The 18,100-nt window shown below is 41.9% G+C and overlaps 1 protein-coding gene and 1 non-coding gene across 2 annotated transcripts in view; one reads left to right on the top strand and one right to left on the bottom strand.

Moving 5' to 3' along the window:
• Window positions 1-18,100, top strand: part of LOC109897787 (eyes absent homolog 2) — a 66,952-nt gene that overhangs the window by 42,068 nt on the left and 6,784 nt on the right. Inside the window, exons 2-9 of the mRNA XM_020492395.2 lie at window positions 2,165-2,233; window positions 3,298-3,338; window positions 4,509-4,633; window positions 4,939-5,052; window positions 11,339-11,415; window positions 11,731-11,911; window positions 12,052-12,191; window positions 12,651-12,734. Of these exons, the coding sequence (XP_020347984.1) occupies window positions 4,531-4,633; window positions 4,939-5,052; window positions 11,339-11,415; window positions 11,731-11,911; window positions 12,052-12,191; window positions 12,651-12,734 (699 nt within the window). The 5' untranslated portion in view covers window positions 2,165-2,233; window positions 3,298-3,338; window positions 4,509-4,530. The remainder of the gene's footprint in view (window positions 1-2,164; window positions 2,234-3,297; window positions 3,339-4,508; window positions 4,634-4,938; window positions 5,053-11,338; window positions 11,416-11,730; window positions 11,912-12,051; window positions 12,192-12,650; window positions 12,735-18,100) is intronic.
• Window positions 5,832-5,886, bottom strand: LOC116376293 (U7 small nuclear RNA). The gene has a single exon (XR_004211715.1). It is a non-coding gene; the product is annotated as a U7 small nuclear RNA (small nuclear RNA).

Genomic DNA, 18,100 nt, shown 5'->3' with positions numbered 1-18,100 from the left:
ACGGCTATGTGTGATCTGCATTCCGTAATGATTCAAAGAGGCTACATATATGTATGTCTCAAATTATTGATAGAGGAAAGAAAGGTAAACGGAATCGAATGATGCAAAATGTACAAGCTAGAAATGGAAGAAAATGAACACTAAAATGACAGTTATGAATGTATGTGAGTATTACTGACGGTGGCTACCAATAATGTATACTATTTAACATGATACAAATTGTAAAAAAAAATAAAAAAAATAAAAAGTACAGCACAGCTATTTATAGCCTACTGGAAAAAGGGCCAAAATACATGTTGATATGATTTTCAGTTTGCTTCCATATTACTGGTTTCACATTTGTATCCAACGATCATAAGGAAAAATCATCTACAACTATTTCTATTTGTATTTACAATCTGCTTCTCCAAACGGATTACTCATTTGCCTAGCTCTTATTAGTTTTTAAATTACAGTGCATGGAGAATGGTGTTATTTCTATCAGGGGGAAAAAATGGTGTTTTTCCACTTGGAACCGACAGGTGCTCGACCTTATTCATGGTTTCCTCGCGTGTAAAGGTTGTGGAATTATGAGGGAATTAAGTCAAGGTCAGAATATGTGTATCTGAAGACACACCTCTGTCACATCTCCATTTATGTGATCTCCACCCCAAATGTATAGCTGGCTGGTCCATGCTTAAGTTCAAGGTCAGAATACCTGTAGAAGGACAGAGAAAGAAGGGGTTAGGGAGATAACAGTAGGGACAGGACGACTCCAGGAATAGCTTGTTGGCTTCAACTCTGTCCCTCCCTCACTCTCACTCTCACACATACACACACTCCCATCCTTATCTATTGTAGTCCATTTTACTGCTTGTTTATTGTTATTTGTTTATGAAATATATTAGGATAGCTATATATTAAGGTAAAGGTGCCATTATGCTAAACTGAATTGGGATATATTACCAGGCAAAAGTTTGGGCACACCTACTCATTCCAGGGTTTTTCTTTATTTTCTACATTGTAGAATAATAGTGAAGACATCAAAACTATGGAATAACACATATGAAATCATGCAGTAACCAAAAAAAGTGTTAAACAAATCTAAATATATGTTAGATTTTAGATTCTTCAAAGTAGCCACCCTTTACCCCCATGACAGCTTTGCACACTCTTGGCATTCTCTCAACCAGCTTCATGATGTAGACTCCTGGAATACATTTCAAATAACAGGTGTGCCTTGTTAAAAGTTAATTTGTGGAATTTCTTTCCTTCTTAATGCGTTGAGCCAATTAGTTATGTTGTGACAAGGTAGGGGGGTATAGAGAAATTCGGCCTATTTGGTAAAATACCAAGTCCATATTATGGCAAGAACACCTCACATAAGCAAAGAGAAAGACATGAAGGTCAGTTAATCCAGAAAATGTCAAGAACTTTGAAAGTTTCTTCAAGTGCAGTTGTAAAAACCATCAAGCGCCATGATGAAACTGGCTCTCATGAGGACCGCCCACAGGAACGTAACTTTTGACAGTTACTGTATATTGGTACTTTGTGTATATTAGCATTTCACACTTCTGTACAACATAAATGTGACAGTATGCCCAAGTTTACATGTGCTTCTAGGTCATTCTAAGTAAGTGCTTTTCATACAACTCTGCTGTCCGATTATGCAGTTAACTTGACCTAGTTTACCTCTCCGCAGTCATCGTGATGTGACACCTCTGTACAGGTGCCACAGTGTTGAGACAGAGAGAGAAGCAAAGAAGTGGGGAATTCTTCTGTGCTTTCCCAGGAAACTATGTCATCCGTCAAGCTCTTACTAACAAACAGCCATTTTGACTGACGAGGAAGAAGAAACGGGTGTAATTTGACTGTTGTCTGTCAGTGGCATCCCTTATGGTGCATTCTTATACTGTATCAACCTCGTCAGCTCTCTCCGACTTGTAGCATGCCTGTCTGTCAGCCTGTCTGTCCGGCTGTCAGTCTCTTTTCCCCTGTCAAAAACTCCATTCTTTCCTAAACCTAAATCACTCTGTGAACTCTCCAAGTACGATAATTATCCCCCTGCTCTTTTGGCCCAAATTTGAGTTCTGTTCCAACTTTTGAGTAAGTCAGTGCCCGAGGCATGTTGCTTTGTGTCAGTCAGCCGCATACTTCTAATGCTTATTCACTATTGTTTCCACAGGAAAGCTGACGGCGAGGACCTTGAGTGACACCCTTGCCAGGGAAGAAAACCCTCTCTTTACAGAGTCAAGTAAGTAGACATTTGCAAAATATACAGTGCCTTCAGAAAGTATTCATACCCGCTGACTTATTCCACATTTTGTTGTGTTACAGCCAGAATTCAACATGGATAAAATAAAATAAAATCTCACCTGTCTACACACTATACCCCATAATGACATGTTTAAAAAAAAAATGTAGACATTTATTGAAAATAAAATACAGAAATATCTCAAAATCACAATCAACTTGACAGAGTTTTAGGAATTTTTCAAAGAATAATGTGCAAATATTGTACAATCCAGGCGTGCAAAGCTCTTAAAGATGAACCTAAAAAGACTCAAAGCAGTAACTGCTGGCAAAGGTGATTCTGTTCACTCAGGGGTGTGACTTGTTAAGCACTATTTAATTTACTCTTGAACTTATTTAGGCTTGCCATAACAAAGGGGTTGAATACTTATTGACTCAAGACATTTCAACTTTTTATTTTTAATTCATTAGTAAAAAATTCTATAAACATAATTCCATGTTGACATTATCGGGTATTGTGTGTAGGCCAGTGACACAAAACCTGAATGTACTTTTTTAAAATTAAGGCTGTAACACACTGTATTTTCCTTTAAAGAAACAGCAGGTATTTAACGTAACTTAAACAGTGGAATCAAAACAAATCCAATTGTATTTGTCACATGCGCCTTAGTGAAATACTTACTTTTACATGCCCTTATCATCCAACAATGCAGTTTTAAGAAAATACCTAAAAAAAGTAAGAGCTTCTTATAAGCTTCTGGGTTGAGTTCCACTCCTTGAAAGCGGCAGCTCTACCCTTTAGCTCAGTGCGAATGTTGCCTGTAATCCATGGATTCTGGTTGGGGTATGTATGTACAGTCACTGTGGGATCAGACTGGTTTTATCAAATGTCATACTATGGCATTATGGTTAATTAAGTGTTGAAATTGGAATCGTATAAAGCCTTTTAACACTGTGAAATCATATCTCAAGTTATTTATTACCCTTTTCATTTCTCAGTGAATATTATTTTTTATTGGTATTTATACATGTTTCTCTGTTTCTTTCATTTGTTTTCTCCTCTAGGGACACTAAGACTCCATATCAGACTCTTCCTTCATCTGCAAGTGAGTGTTGTTGAGATTTGAGTCATCATTGTCTTACATTAGATAGCACGTTGATTTCGCCTGCACTGATCTGTCTTGTATCTTGCAAATGGTAATAGGATAGCTCAAAAGTAGTTATGCTACAATGTGCTGTCTACCATGTGAAAATATTACCATGGGGACATCATCTGCTGAAGCTAAAACAATTAATGTGCCAATAAGGTTGATGCTTTTGTGGTGAGGAAGTCTTAGTCGCTCCATTTTACATATAGCTAAGAACTATAGTGCTTCAATGAGCAGTATTTCTGAAGTTTGACTATGGCACAAAAGCTAGCATAATATGTCCAAAATTAACGTTAGCTTGATAACTTTAGCTGAGCAAGTCACTGAAATCATCTTTGACTGCAACGATGCTGCTAACCAACCAGCTACCTACTGCACTCACAATGTTGAATCTTCCAACAAAAGCTAGCTAGCAAGCTACTGTAGCTAGTAGTGCCAATGCTTACAATATTATGAGTTTTCATGAAGCAGCTGTTCTTTTGCCATGAGTCATTGCAGTAGCCCCCCGAATCAGCTGCTGACTGTGCTCAGCTGACCTAACGATACGATCGCAGAGAAACATGCTGATCTACGGGCTGATTTCTGATAACAGTCAGTCCCTCTTAATTGTGGGGCTACATGTCTACAACTTCAGGGTAATTTAAACAGGCTAAGCAAGCTTTTTATGTAAGTGAAGGAAGTGCTAGCTAACTAGCTAACTGTGTCAGTAAAGTAGCTAACTACAACAGTTAGCAACACAGCGGATCAAGTCACTGCACTGGTGACCAGAATTTGTCTGCTTTTTTAAAATATTCACATGCAAAATCACTGCCACAGCGTTTGTAATAATTTAGCTTGCTAGTTATTTTGTCTATTTCATGGAGAGTCACACGAGAGTGCAGTGAGATTGTGAAATTTGGAACTAAGTTTTACTTTTTTGAATTGTCAAAATTCAATAGGAATTCCAGGTCCTACAAGACAGATCTGTTGAGGGACGAGCGTCCTGGAGGAGTGATGCCATCTGATGTGTGACAATTCTTAGTCATAGCCTAGCATAGCATAGGCTAAGCAGCCAACATGGCAATTTGGACAATACATATAGTCCCCATGTTGCTTAGCAACTTACCAGTCTTTAATTCCTCCTTCTAGATCAGCTGACCTAAGAGCTGTCATGGCGGCGTACGGACAGACCCAGTACAGCCCTGCCCTCCAGTCTGCGGGACCCTACACACCGTATACATACCACACCCAGGGCTACAGCATGCCCTCATACAGTAAGTACTCTCATATCATTCAATACGGGGGGTGAAGAGGTGGGGATATGACTGTTTAAAAGTTGTCTTGAAAGTATGGCATCTAAGGCACCGTGATTAGGAACCACAACTCCACATCCATTTACACCAGGGTCTCCAACTACAGGCCCGCAGGCCAAATGTGGCTCGCAAACTGATTTAATGCTGCCCGCATTTTACAACACACCCAGTTTTACAGCATGTCCCTCTGTGAAATACAGTGCAACCAGTTGCAGTAACTGTATCCAGTGTAGATCATTTATCTCCTTATGTCCTTTCCTCTGCAGACATTAAGACAGAAGATGGCCTCAGCCACTCTCCAGGACAGAACAGTCTGCTGAGCTACTCCAACTTCAGCAGCACTCCCCCCAGCCAGGGCCTCTACAGCTACTCCACACCCAGTCAGTCACACACACACACACACACACACTAGGGTTTAATATCGGTAACCGGATTACCAATTTTTACTGGGATATCCTCCCCAAACCCATTCTCGTTTTCCGAGATAAATAATGTTGAGAAACTAGTCAATTATAATACATTATTTCTATGAACAGCCGGGGAAATGGAACTGTTAAATTATATACAATGTCTAAATCTGACTTCTCTTCTTTGCTATCTGCATAATTATAACGCTCAAGTGTGAGTGTGTGTGCTGTTGTAGCCTACTGTTTTTACTTGCACAAGGTCGGTGCGTCCTACAGGTTCACCTACCATGCCATTGCAAACATGTAGGCGTACAGGAAACATCAGATCAGAGCTATAAAAAAAAATTTAAAGGATGGCCATAGCCTACCCTCCCCAAGAATCCCTTGAACACATCACAACTGGTGAGAGGATATGCCGAGAAAGAGAGGAGCAAAATTAGCTGATGGAAAAATACAAAATATGCATGTGTGACATAAACTCTCTGGCTTCATTCATAGGTTACATTAGACCAGTCATCACAACGCTAGCAGCCTACCATGTTTACTCAACATAAAGTCCCCAATAGAAAACATCCTTTAGGCTACTTGCATGGCTTCTATAAATGTTTATGCTTACTATATGCTCACATAAAAAAAATACTATAGTATAGTGTTTTTGCGGACTTTACTGTAGTATTCACTGTAGTGTTTTTGCAGACTTTACTGTAGTATTTACTATAGTGTTTTTGTTTTATTATATTTGACATTGAAGTAGAGGCTTTCCCCTTCAGGAAACCTACTGGAGAAATACTGAAAGAGCAAATTTTCCATAACCTTTAGGTAGGTTGGACTGAGGTTGAATTGCGATATAGGGAGGGGAATGAGCAGTGTACAGTGCATTCAGAAAGTATCCAGACCCCTTGACGTTTTCCACATTTTATTACATTACAGCCTTATTCTAAAATGTATTAAATTGTGTTTTTTCCCTCATCAATCTACACACAATTCCCCATAATGACAAAGCGAGTATTCCTCGAGTATTCCTGGGTATGACGCTACAAGCTTGACACACCTGTATTTGGGGAGTTTCTCCCATTCTTCTCTGCAGATCCTCTCAAGCTCTGCCAGGTTGTATGGGGAGCTGCACAGCTATTTTCATGTCTCTCCAGACACTGAGTGTATAAAACATTAGGAGCACCTGCTCTTTCCATGACATAGACTGACGACCAGGTGAAAGCTACAGTATGATCCCTTATTGATGTCACTTGTTACTGTAAATCCACTTCAATCAGCTGAGATGAAGGGGAGGAGACAAGTTAAAGAATGATTTTTAAGCCTTGAGACAATTGAGACATGGATTGTGTATGTGTGCTTTTCAGAGGGTGAATGGGCAAGACAAAAGTTTTCAGTACCTTTGAACGGGGTTTGTAGTAGGTGCCAGGCGCCCCGGTTTGAGTGTGTCAAGATCTGCAATGCTGCAGGGTTTTTCACAGGTTCCCATGTGTATCAAGAATGGTTCACCGCCAAAAGGACATCCAGCCAACATGACACAACTATGGGAAGTGTTGGAGTCAACATGGGTCAGCATCCCTGTGGACTGCTTTTAACACATTGTAGCAAAAGTGGGTGCAACTCAGTATAAGGAAGATGTTTTGTACAGTCAGTGAATGCTTTCAAATAGCACTGCTGGTTTTCACGGTAATACCAGGATGTCTGGTAAATCCTCTAAATTTTCTCGGGAGGAAGAATGTGTTGATTATCTGGAAAATATTAAACCCTAACACACAAACACATGAAAGCTTGCACACACACACACAAAAAAAAATTGCCCAGCACTGGGCAGGAACTGGTGATGCTTGGAGCCAAAGTGCGCTGGTCAGACCACTGCGCTGCGGTAGTTCAGAATACTCTAGCAAGCCGTGAGAATACTTGATGATACTTGATGGTATGAGGTCAGTAGTTTTGCAGAGCCTTCCTCAAACCATAGCCCTTGCCTTAACCACTCTGAAATCATGCCTAAACTGTTAACCTTTGAATTGTTTCTGTTTTAACCATCTAACCAAGCAGAATGAATGGGTAAAAAATAGATGTGCATACTTCGAGTTTCAAATGAAAAACAATGAGATCTTGATGAATACAGACGGACACAGACGATTGCATGCACACATACTGGCACACAAACACCCAAATACACACACATACAAGGTCAGTACTCCACCTCTCTTTGTGCCTTTCGCTCTGATCTCTTCGCTACTTTACAAATGGCTAGCCATCCTACCCTCTTTCATTCCTACTGACTGTCTCCCTCCCTCTATTTCTCTCTCTCACACATACACACTCACTTTACCTCTCTCTTTTGCTGAGATCTATCCTTTTTTCTATGGCCAGTCCTTTCTCCTAGAGTGCCTTACAAAAGTATTCACCCCTCTGGGTGTTTTTCCTATTTTGTTTTTGTTGCATTACGACCTGTAATTTGAAAGGATTTTTATTTGGATTTCATGTAATGGACATACACAAAATAGTCCAAATTGGTGAAGTGAAATGAAAACAATAACTTGTTTCAAAAAATGTAAAAAAAAAAAAAATGTTAACTGTTAAAGTGGTGCGTGCATATGTATTCACCCCCTTTGCTATGAAGCCCGTAAATAAGATTGGTGCAACCAATTACCTTCAAAAGTCACATAATTAGTTAAATACAGTCCACCTACGTGCAATCTAAGTGTCACATGATCTTAGTATATATACACCTGTTCTGAAAGGCCCCGGAGTCTGCAACACCACTAAGCAAGGGGCACCACCAAGCAAGCAGCACTATGAGGCCTAAGGAGCTCTCCAAACAGGTCAGGGACAAAGTTGTGGACAAGTACAGATTAGGGTTGGGTTATAAACTTTGAACATCCCACGGAGCACCATTAAATCCATTATTTAAAAAATTGAAAGAATATGGCACCACAACAAACCTGCCAAGAGAGGGTCGCCCACCAAAACTCACGGACCAGGCAAGGAGGGCATTAATCAGAGAGGCAACAAAGAGACCAAAGATAACCCTGAAGGAGCTGCAAAGCTCCACAGCGGAGATTGGAGTATGTGTCCAAAGGACCACTTTAAGCCATATGCTCCACAGAGCTGGGCTTTACAGAAGAATGTCCAGAAAAAATAAGCAAACACGTTTGGTGTTCGAAAAAGGCAAGTGGGAGAATCCCCCAAACATATGGAAGGTACTCTGGTCAGATGAGACTAAAATTGCACTTTTTGGCCTCCCGGGTGGCGCAGTGGTTAAGCACGCTGTACTGCAGCGCCCAGGCTCTGTCGTAACCGGCCGCGACCTGGAGGTACGTGGGGCGACGCACAATTGGCCTAGCGTCGTCCGGGTTAGGGAAGGCTTGGCCGGTAGGGATATCCTTGTCTCATCGCACACCAGCGACTCCTGTGGCGGACCGGGCGCAGTGTGCACTAACCAAGGTTGCCCTGTGCACGGTGTTTCCTCCGACACATTGGTGCGGCTGGCTTCCGGGTTGGATGCGCGCTGTGTTAAGAAGCAGTATGGCTTGGTTGGGTTGTGTATCGGAGGACGCATAACTTTCAACCTTCGTCTCTCCCGAGCGATGAGACAAGATAGTAGCTACTAAAACAATTGGATACCACGAAATTCGGGAGAAAAAGGGGTAAAATAAAAAAATGCGCTTTTTGGCCATCAAGGAAAACGCTATGTCTGGCGCACGCACACCCAACACCTCTCATCACTCTGAGAACAACAACTGATGTTTTTCATCAGCAGGGACTGATAAACTGGTCAGAATTGAAGGAATGATGGATGGCTCTAAATACAGGGAAATTCTTGAGGGAAACCTGTTTCAGTCTTCCAGAGATTTGAGACCGGGACGGAGGTTCACCTTCCAGCAGGACAATGACCCTAAGCATACTGCTAATGCAACACTCGAGTGGTTTAAGGGGAAACATTTAAATGTCTTGGAATGGCCTAGTCAAAGCCCAGACCTCAATCCAATTGAGAATCTGTGGTATGAATTGTACACCAGCGGAACCCATCCAACTTGAAGGAGCTGGGGCAGTTTTGCCTTGAAGAATGGGCAAAAATCCCAGTGGCTAGATGTGCCAAGCTTATAGAGACATACTCCAAGAGACTTGCAGCTGTAATTGCTGAAAAAGGTGGCTCTACAAAGTATTGATTTTGGGGGGTGAATAGTTATGCACGCTCAAGTGTTTTGTCTTATTTATTGTTTGTTTCACAATAAAAACATTTTGCACCTTCAAAGTGGTAGGCATGTTGTGTAAATCAAATGATACAAACCCACCAAAAAAACAATTTTAATTCCATGTTGTAAGGCAACAAAATAGGAAAAATGCCACGGGTGGTAAATACTTTCGCAAGCCACTGTACCTCCCTCCCTCTCGCTTTCTTTTTCTCTCTGATCTCTCCATCATGATGGCCCTCTGACTTGGAGCCCAGTGAGTGGGGTCCTGTCATTTCCAGGTGGGTGTCCGTAGCAGTGCCCGTCTGTCCTCCTCCACGCCTGTTCTCCATTAGCTGCGGTCTGGGTGCCTGGCGTCAGCAATCTCACTCTCCTCCTCTCTCTCTCCTCTCTGGAGGTCAGGCCCCTTCCTCCCCACACACCCACACCACGGCCCGAACCAGCACACTCTCGTGTGTGTTTGTGTGTGTCTGCACGTATGTGTCCGTGTGTTCCATGTGTGTGCGTCTGTGCTCCACACATTCCCCAGTTCTTCGGCACCCAAAGTATGCTTGGCTCAGTAGGACTTGATGGCTTTCAAAGCAGCGTGAAATTGACCTTGCTCTGTCAGAGGTTAGAGGTTAAGGTGCATGTTGTGGTGCTGGGAGGGGAGGCTAATGAAGGAACTGCATGGACTTACTGACAGGGGAATGCAGGGCCACTCTTAAGAGTCATATTCATGAGTACGCATTGTAGCAATGGAAAACTGAAATGAGCGTTTCTTATTGGACAAGTCCAGTTTTCTTCTGTTTGATCCTAATGAATACGACCCAAAAGAGGAGACTCAAGATCAAACTTGAGAGATGAGAATATGGCCCTATAGCAAAGCAGGTTTATAGAATCCACATTGATCTTCAAAGAGAGTTTTGTATATTTGTTATATTTATACTTTCTTGCTCTGTATTTTGTAGCAGAATCATTCATCTAAGCTTGGACGAAATGTCAGTCTGTTCCAGCTTCAGCCCGCTACCGTTGTTGTCAGAAAGTAAGACTGAAACACTGGTATTCTAACAATGGAATACATGTGACGACTCTGCTTTCTTTCATGTGTTTCAGTACAGGTAAACAAAAACCTAGAGTGGCTTGAAACAAACTCCCATGGCAACTCCATGTACAAGACCACCAGACCTTTCCTCCCACATACACACGCACACACACGCACACACACGCACACACACCACACACTACACTACAAAGGACAGACCAAATCAAAACCAGAAACTCCACTGTTTATTTGGAGACCTTCTGATTTCTTTGTGTTGTTGCTTTGAAGACTTATGTTTTGTTGTCCTGGGAGACTCCCGGGTGGTTCTGGGTAGTCATTCATCTAAGGTTAGGTTTTGGGTGGTGGGATGGAGGGAAAGAGGGATGTTGAGGGGTAACACACGAGTGTGGCTGGGGGGAAAAGAGCCCAGAGGAAGGCATTCCTTCAGCAGAGTTGATAACACTGATGGAGTAGCTAGCTAGCACACCAGGCTCCCCCCCCCCCCCCCAACTACATTGTTCTTGTTGGGACTCATAAATCAAGTGCCATACTCCCTGGAGGGGTTGAGGCAAGTCAGTGTTTTGAGGCCATGTTGTGAAGCTACTTCTGTGATGAATGTTGAGTTGATTGCATTACAGTAGGTGTTGTTTCCTGCTTATTCCCTTCTTATTCTGGAAATCTTCCAACCAGGATTTTTGGAAAACCTGTGAAATTTTACCAGAAGGTTACCATCATTTTGCAACTCTAGGGCCAATGCTGTCTCACGATCCACTTAGTAGACATAGTTACAAATGCATAGTTATGCCCATTAATGAGGGGTAATTGACTGATATACTTGTACGATAGGTGTGCAATTTCTGTTGAGTTACGTTTAACTGCCTTGCATTCTTAAATTTGCCTGTTTTTATTTCCATTTGTTAAATGTATTGGTATTACAATACCAATACAAATATATTTTCAATGGAGCTTTCAATGCAAGTCCAACTTCTGTAAATGTCAGTCAATGTGAGTCTGTTTTTGAAGTTGGTTTAATGTTGTTTTCCAGGTAGCAGTATTCCTTCTGGGATTTTCCAGGGAGCCAACCCCATCACAGGCTCAACTCCATTCAACCCCACACAACAGGTCAGCACAGGATGTAATACGCACACCATTATGGACGACGATCTTTTATACAAATAAAAACAGCTCTCGCAGTACAAAAAGTTTCCAAATGGCTGGGATGGCATTAAATGGGGTTGGAATACTGCAACTTACAATTGAATGTGCCACTCATCTGGCTTCAGTGATAGCCTCTTTCACGACATGGTAGATATATATATTTTTATAAATCTGTGAAGATAGGGTGAAGCCCAATATGTGACCATTTGTAATATTCTGTGTATTTTTCTTTCATATATCTTAGGAAGTCTTTAATATTCTTCCCATTCCCTCTGTCAGGACTTCTCAGCGTACTCTAGCTACAGCCAAAGCCAGTACTCGCCATACTACAACACACACTACAACAGCCCGTACCTCGCAAGCAGCAACATCAGCCCTAGTGCCATCACCACGCCCATACCCTATCAGCATCCAGAACACCCTGCCGTGGTGCCCAATCACAGCCCTGAGTCCCACCCAGGTACAGATGGTTGGCCCGCCTCTTCTCTTTATTGGAGAATGATTTATTATCCTCTTAGCATTCTATTTATCTTTCTGTCTTTGGTTCTTTGGTGTTTTAGACATTTTCATTGACAGGATGTGTGTGTGTGTGTGTTCCAGGAGAGTACCATCCACCCCCTAGCCCCCCCACCCCAGGGAAAGAGCCAGAGGGGGTGCCAGCCAGACGGAGCTCAGACGGGAAACTGAGGGGCAGGAAAAGAGTCAGTGACCCACAGCCTCCCCTGGACTCAGATATAGAGGTAATGTTACAGTCCATGGAAGTCACAAACACACACATGTGCACACACACATACACACACATCCCGTCAATGGTAGCCATTGACACACTGAGCTACAATATGACCACAGACACTATAGACACATAACAGACCACAAACATACTGTTATTAAAATGTAAGAACAGAGGTTACTGACAGTTAGACAGATGGTTTAAAGTGAAGTTGCACTTCCATAACTGTAAAGAAATCATCAGAAGTGTCATTTATAGACCTCACTCAGTAAAAGTCATAAAAGAGTTCACAACATTTACAAATAATGGTAGAACAGTTTAGTAGCTCTTGGTGGTCTTTTATGATTTTCCAAGTCATTTTTCTACTGATTGATCAGTTTGTATGTGTAGCCCGCACTGTCATTTTCTCTTCAACGTAGAGATAGAAAAATAACAATTTGGCTAAATATGTCTTTGTCTTATTTTCCAGCGTGTGTTTGTGTGGGACCTTGACGAGACCATCATCATTTTCCACTCTTTGCTCACAGGGAGCTTCTCCACACGATTTGGCAAGGTAGAAAAAATGATGACTTAAAATGATGACTTAAAACACTCTCTCCATTATCACTTTTCAAATTAAATAACCCTGAAAGTATTTGACGGCTTATTTAAACTCATCCTTGATAGTTGCAAAGCTACTGGTAATTTAACAAAGTAAGCGGAATCATCAGTCATTTTGGTGAATAACAGGTCATTTATGGTCATTTGGTCATTTATACTTGAATAAAATGTATTTATATTTACCATAACATTAGCATAACATATTCTTATTTTGTCATTTGTATATACAGTATGTTTATTTATTTATTTTTTTGTCATTTAACCCTCTTTTTTGTGATATCCAATTGCGATCATGTCTCATTGCAACTCTCCAAAGGGCTCGGGAGAGGCGATGGTCGAGTCATGCGTCCTCCAAAACATGACCGGCCAAACCCCACGCTTCTTAACACCAGCCCGCTTAACCCAGAAGCCAGCTGCACCAATGTGCCGGAAGAAACACCGTTCATTTGACGACTGACGTTAGGCTGCAGGCACCCAGTCCACCACATGGAGTCGCTAGAGCACGATGAGCCAAGTAAAGCCCCCTTCAGGCCAAACCTTCCCCTAACCCGGACGACGCTGGACCAATTGTGCACCACCCTATGGGACCCCTGGTCACGGCCGGTTGTGACACAGCCTGGTATCGAACCCCAGGCTGTAGTGATGCCACAACACTACGATGCAGTGCCTTAGACATCTGCACCACTCAGGAGACCTATTCGTATTAATTTTACATTTGATACGGCCACACAGAGGGCCAGAGATAATTACAGACACCTGTGATAATCTGAAGTACCCAAAAAGGCCACTAGATGTAATCTGATAAAATTAAAATAAATACTTGAAAGTTACCAAAATTCTGGTGGTTTACTAGTAAACTTAAAATGTTTCCAGTAATATTCTCTCCCTTTGCAAACCTAATACTTGATGATATAAACTATGCAATATCAGTTAAGGGTGAATCCTAACTTCCAGTGGAATTGTGTGCGTTGATGTCAATGGGACTAAATTAATATTCTACTGGAAGTTGGGATTCACTCCTTAAAGCCTAACTTTTTAAGATGTGTTTTTGTCCTTTGCTCTCTCCTTGACTTTTCACACGCTTGGTGTTTTCCTTCTGTGCCCTCTTGTCTCTTTATATAATCCAGGGGACTTGTTTGGCCAACCCACGTCCCACTGTTTGATTGACAGCTGATTAACCTTTACATAATAGACAGGCAGCTGATGAGGGCAACAATAGTCATGTTTCTTTTTTTTGGCCACAACAGTGTTTTGAATTCTCACGGTCCCGCTGCGGTTTGACGCGATGTAAACGTGGAGTTGGAGAGAGAGAGCCAGAGCGGGAGAGAGTAACAAGTATTAGGCCTAAGCGCTCCACCATTTTGGCACTCTGTTGTTTCTTTTTCAACATATTGTCGGGGAGAAAGGAGAGGATGGAAGTGTTGACATTTGACTGGTGTGCCAAATTCCTGATTCCACCCACCCAGCTTCCCCGCTGAAACGGCAAACTTCAATCCGACATGCTCTGACATCAAAACTGAGACATGCCAGAAAAAGAAAAAAAAGGTTTGGGTGGGGGGGAGGTAGAATCCTCAAATCCCCAAAAAAGATTCCGACCAAAGGCCTAGTGGGATTATTTACGAGCCAGGAATTGGTTTTCAATTAGGTAGGAGTGAGTTTGATATGTCTTCTCACAATAATGCTCACTGTCAGGCAATGACCAATGTTTATGTTAGCTTAGGTTTCCCTATATTAAAGAAACAGGATCCCAACTTTTCTTTTTAAAAAAACATGATGCTGTGTCTAGACCAGACAGACTATATTGTAACTCCTTCCTTATGACAGTCATTGTATTATTAAACTCATTGAGGTAAACAAGTGTTTGGCCTGTGTTGAGGCAAGCAAAGGGAAGCCTGGACCCAGGAAGGGGCAGAAAAAAAATGGTTGTGATGAAAAACTGTTGTTTTCACTGCCTTTGAAAAACCAAGGTATACTCTAGAGCACATGAGGATTTTATTCCCTACATTATTGGTCTAATGGCATTTTATTTATCACACGTAGGCTTACAGTGCCCGTGCCATCTCTCTCTCTCTCTTGCTCTCTCTCTCTCTCTCTCTTTCTTAGAGTGTGAATTTCCACTCTGCATGAACGATTTGAAAAGTCCACCACTGAAGGCATCAGTGAAATTGTCTGGATTTTTTTGTGCTTTCTGATATTTTCTGGTTCTTTGTGAATTCCTGCCTGTGATTAGCAGGAAGAGTAAGTTGGACCTCTTTAATTTTTATTTCTACCTCACTCCGCATTGAAGAAGACTTAGCAGGGAGTGTGATTATGGATAATTATCTCTATTTAAACTAAACACTCCCTCCCTCTCCTCCACCTCCCCTCATTCTCATCATCCCAACACTCTCTTTCTGCCCCCCTTCTTCCCTCGCCCCCTCATTCACCAAATCCACTTTGCTGTGGATCAATTGGAGGTGGGAGGAAGGCTGTCATTTTTCAAAATCTAACACTCCCCTTTGGCTGACGCCTCACTCCTCCAATTTTGTCACACTGCCAAGATGTAGAACCACCACTACAGCCACAGCGCCAGTACAGTACAGCACACAGCCACCTGCCCTGCTGGTGCCTAGCCATTCCTCACAACAACAATGTACTGGACTGTTTTCTGACAAACTGTGATTTCTCTGTTGTCTGCAGAAGATTTGTAACCCTCCCATCATTTAGAAAAGCGTATCTTCTTCATTCCTGAATTCTTCAATAACTGTGTATGTGTGTGCTTGTGTGTGTGCGTGCGTTTGTACATGTGTGAGTGTGTGTGTGTGTACCAGAAGGAGAGGTAGAGAGAATGAGACAGAAAGAGAAAGAGCAGGTTGCAGTTTGGTAGAAAGAATGATTGACAGAAAGGCAATCAGACTTCCTGCTCAGGTGATAGAACCTGTCCTGTCAATCTGAGAGAAGGGCTGCCAGTGTCTTTAGAAGGCTGTTTGGACAGGGAGAAAATAATGACTGTTAGGGGGGTTGGAGTTTGGAATGGCACCTGGTGCGCACGCGACCCAAAACAAGCGCACCTACAAGTATTTCTTCTGATTACAGTCTATATACCATAGCAGTATACAGTTGAAGTTGGAAGTTTACATACACTTAGGTTGGAGTCATTAAAACGTATAAATCACTGTTTCACAATTCCAGTGGGTCAGAAGTTTACATATATTAAGTTGACTGTGTCTTTAAACAGCTTGGAAAATTCCAGAAAATTATGTCATGACTTTAGAAGCTTCTGATAGGCTAATTGACCTAATTTGAGTCAATTGGAGGTGTACCTGTGGATGTATTTCAAGGCCTACCTTCAAACTCAGTGCCTCTGCTTTACAACATGGGAAAATCTAAAGAAATCAGACCAAAAAATTGTAGACCTCCACAAGTCTGTTTCATCCTTGGGAGCAATTTCCAAATGCCTGAAGGTACCACGTACATCTGTACAAACAATAGTACGCAAGTATAAACACCATGGGACCACACAGCCGTCATACCGCTCAAGAAGGAGACGCGTTCTATCTCCTAGAGGTGAACGTACGTTAGTGCGAAAAGTGTGAATCAATCCCAGAACAACAGCAGAGGACCTTGTGAAGATGCTGGAGGAAACAGGTACAAAAGTATCAATATACACAGTAAAATAAGGCCTATATCGAGAACCTGAAGGACCGCTCAGCAAGGAAGAAAGCCACTGCTCTAAAACCGCCACCAAAAAAATCTAGACTACGGTTTGCAACTGCACATGGGAACAAAGATGATACTTTTTTGAGAAATGTCCTCTGGTCTGATGAAACAAAAATAGAACTGTTTGGCCAGAATACAATCATTATGTTTGGAGGGAAAAGAGGGATGCTTGCAAGCCGAAGAACACCATCCCAACAGTGAAGCACAGGGGTGGCAGCATCATGTTGTGGGGGTGCTTTGCTGCAGGAGGGACTGGTGCACTTCACAAAATAGATGGCATCATGAAGACATCAGTCAGGAAGTTAAAGCTTGATCGGAAATGGGTCTTGCAAATGGACAATGACCACACGCATACTTCCAAAGTTGTGGCAAAATGGCTTAAGGACAACAAAGTCAAGGTATTGGAGTGGCCATCACAAAGCCTTGACCTCAATCCTATAGAATATTTGTGGGCAGAACTGAAAAGGCGTGTGCGAGCAAGGAGGCCTACAAACCTGACTCAGTTACACCAGCTCTGTCAGGAGGAATGGGCCAAAATTCACCCAACTTATTGTGGGAAGCTTGTGGAAGGCTACCCGAAATGTTTAACCCAAGTTAAACAATTTAAAGGCAATGCTACCAAATACTAATTGAGTGTATGTAAACTTCTGACCCACTGGGAATGTGATGAAAGAAATAAAAGCTAAAATAAATAATTCTCTCTACTATTACTCTGACATTTCACATTCTTAAAGTGGTGATCCTAACTGACCTAAAACAGGGAATTTTTAGTAGGATTAAATGCCAGGAATTGTGAAAAACTGATTTTAAATGTATTTGGCTAAGGTGTATGTAAACTTCCAACTTCAACTGTATATTGCCACTTCTTTTCATCTTCAATTATTTTAATCTAATTCCTGTCTAGCAAGCAAACTTCACTTGGGAGAATACTAAATCCATTTCAATTTACCATTCTTGGATCCCTGAGATATATCCCTGATGCTAGCTGGCTAGAGAAATGCTTGCTACTGTAACTACCAAGGCGCTTTCGCTCTGTGTCAGAGACGGGGGTCCAGTCCATCCAATTAGCATGTGTTGTGAGTGTCACTATTTTCACAAAGATGCTGTAGGGAGTAAGACATGCACTACTGGCTCACAGACTGGGCAGAACCGAGTGAATTGAGTACCCATCCTGTGGGCTATGGAAAGAAATATAATTATGCCAAGGCAGCCTGGTAGCAAACTCTCTGCCAGGGCCCGGTGGTAGGGAAACCGAGTGTTAGATAATCAGACTAAACACTTTGTCATAATTACATACCAAACCTCTTATGACATCTCAGTCAGGTCTATTCAACTGAACTTCACTTCTATCTGTGTGGATATAGAGTCAAGTTCATTTGCTATTTGAAGCTTGGTTGTGTCCTGCTGATTCGACGGTGTATCGTGCAGAAGATCAACATTCATTATATATTCATAAATCCTTTACCACTGTGCGTCCTACCTGTTTCTATAACCAATAACATCAAGAGAGACAACCTTTTCTTTCCTGAGATGAACAATGACCTATGCAAAGTAATGTTATGAGAGTAAGTCCTCTTAAACACATGTGAACAAGGTTCGTGAAGGGGCGAAACCTAACTT

This window comes from Oncorhynchus kisutch, linkage group LG1 (assembly GCF_002021735.2).
Source record: "Oncorhynchus kisutch isolate 150728-3 linkage group LG1, Okis_V2, whole genome shotgun sequence".
Lineage (NCBI taxonomy): Eukaryota > Metazoa > Chordata > Actinopteri > Salmoniformes > Salmonidae > Oncorhynchus > Oncorhynchus kisutch.
Note: the sequence above shows the minus strand (reverse complement) of the source record. Positions and strands in the feature narration are given on the sequence as shown.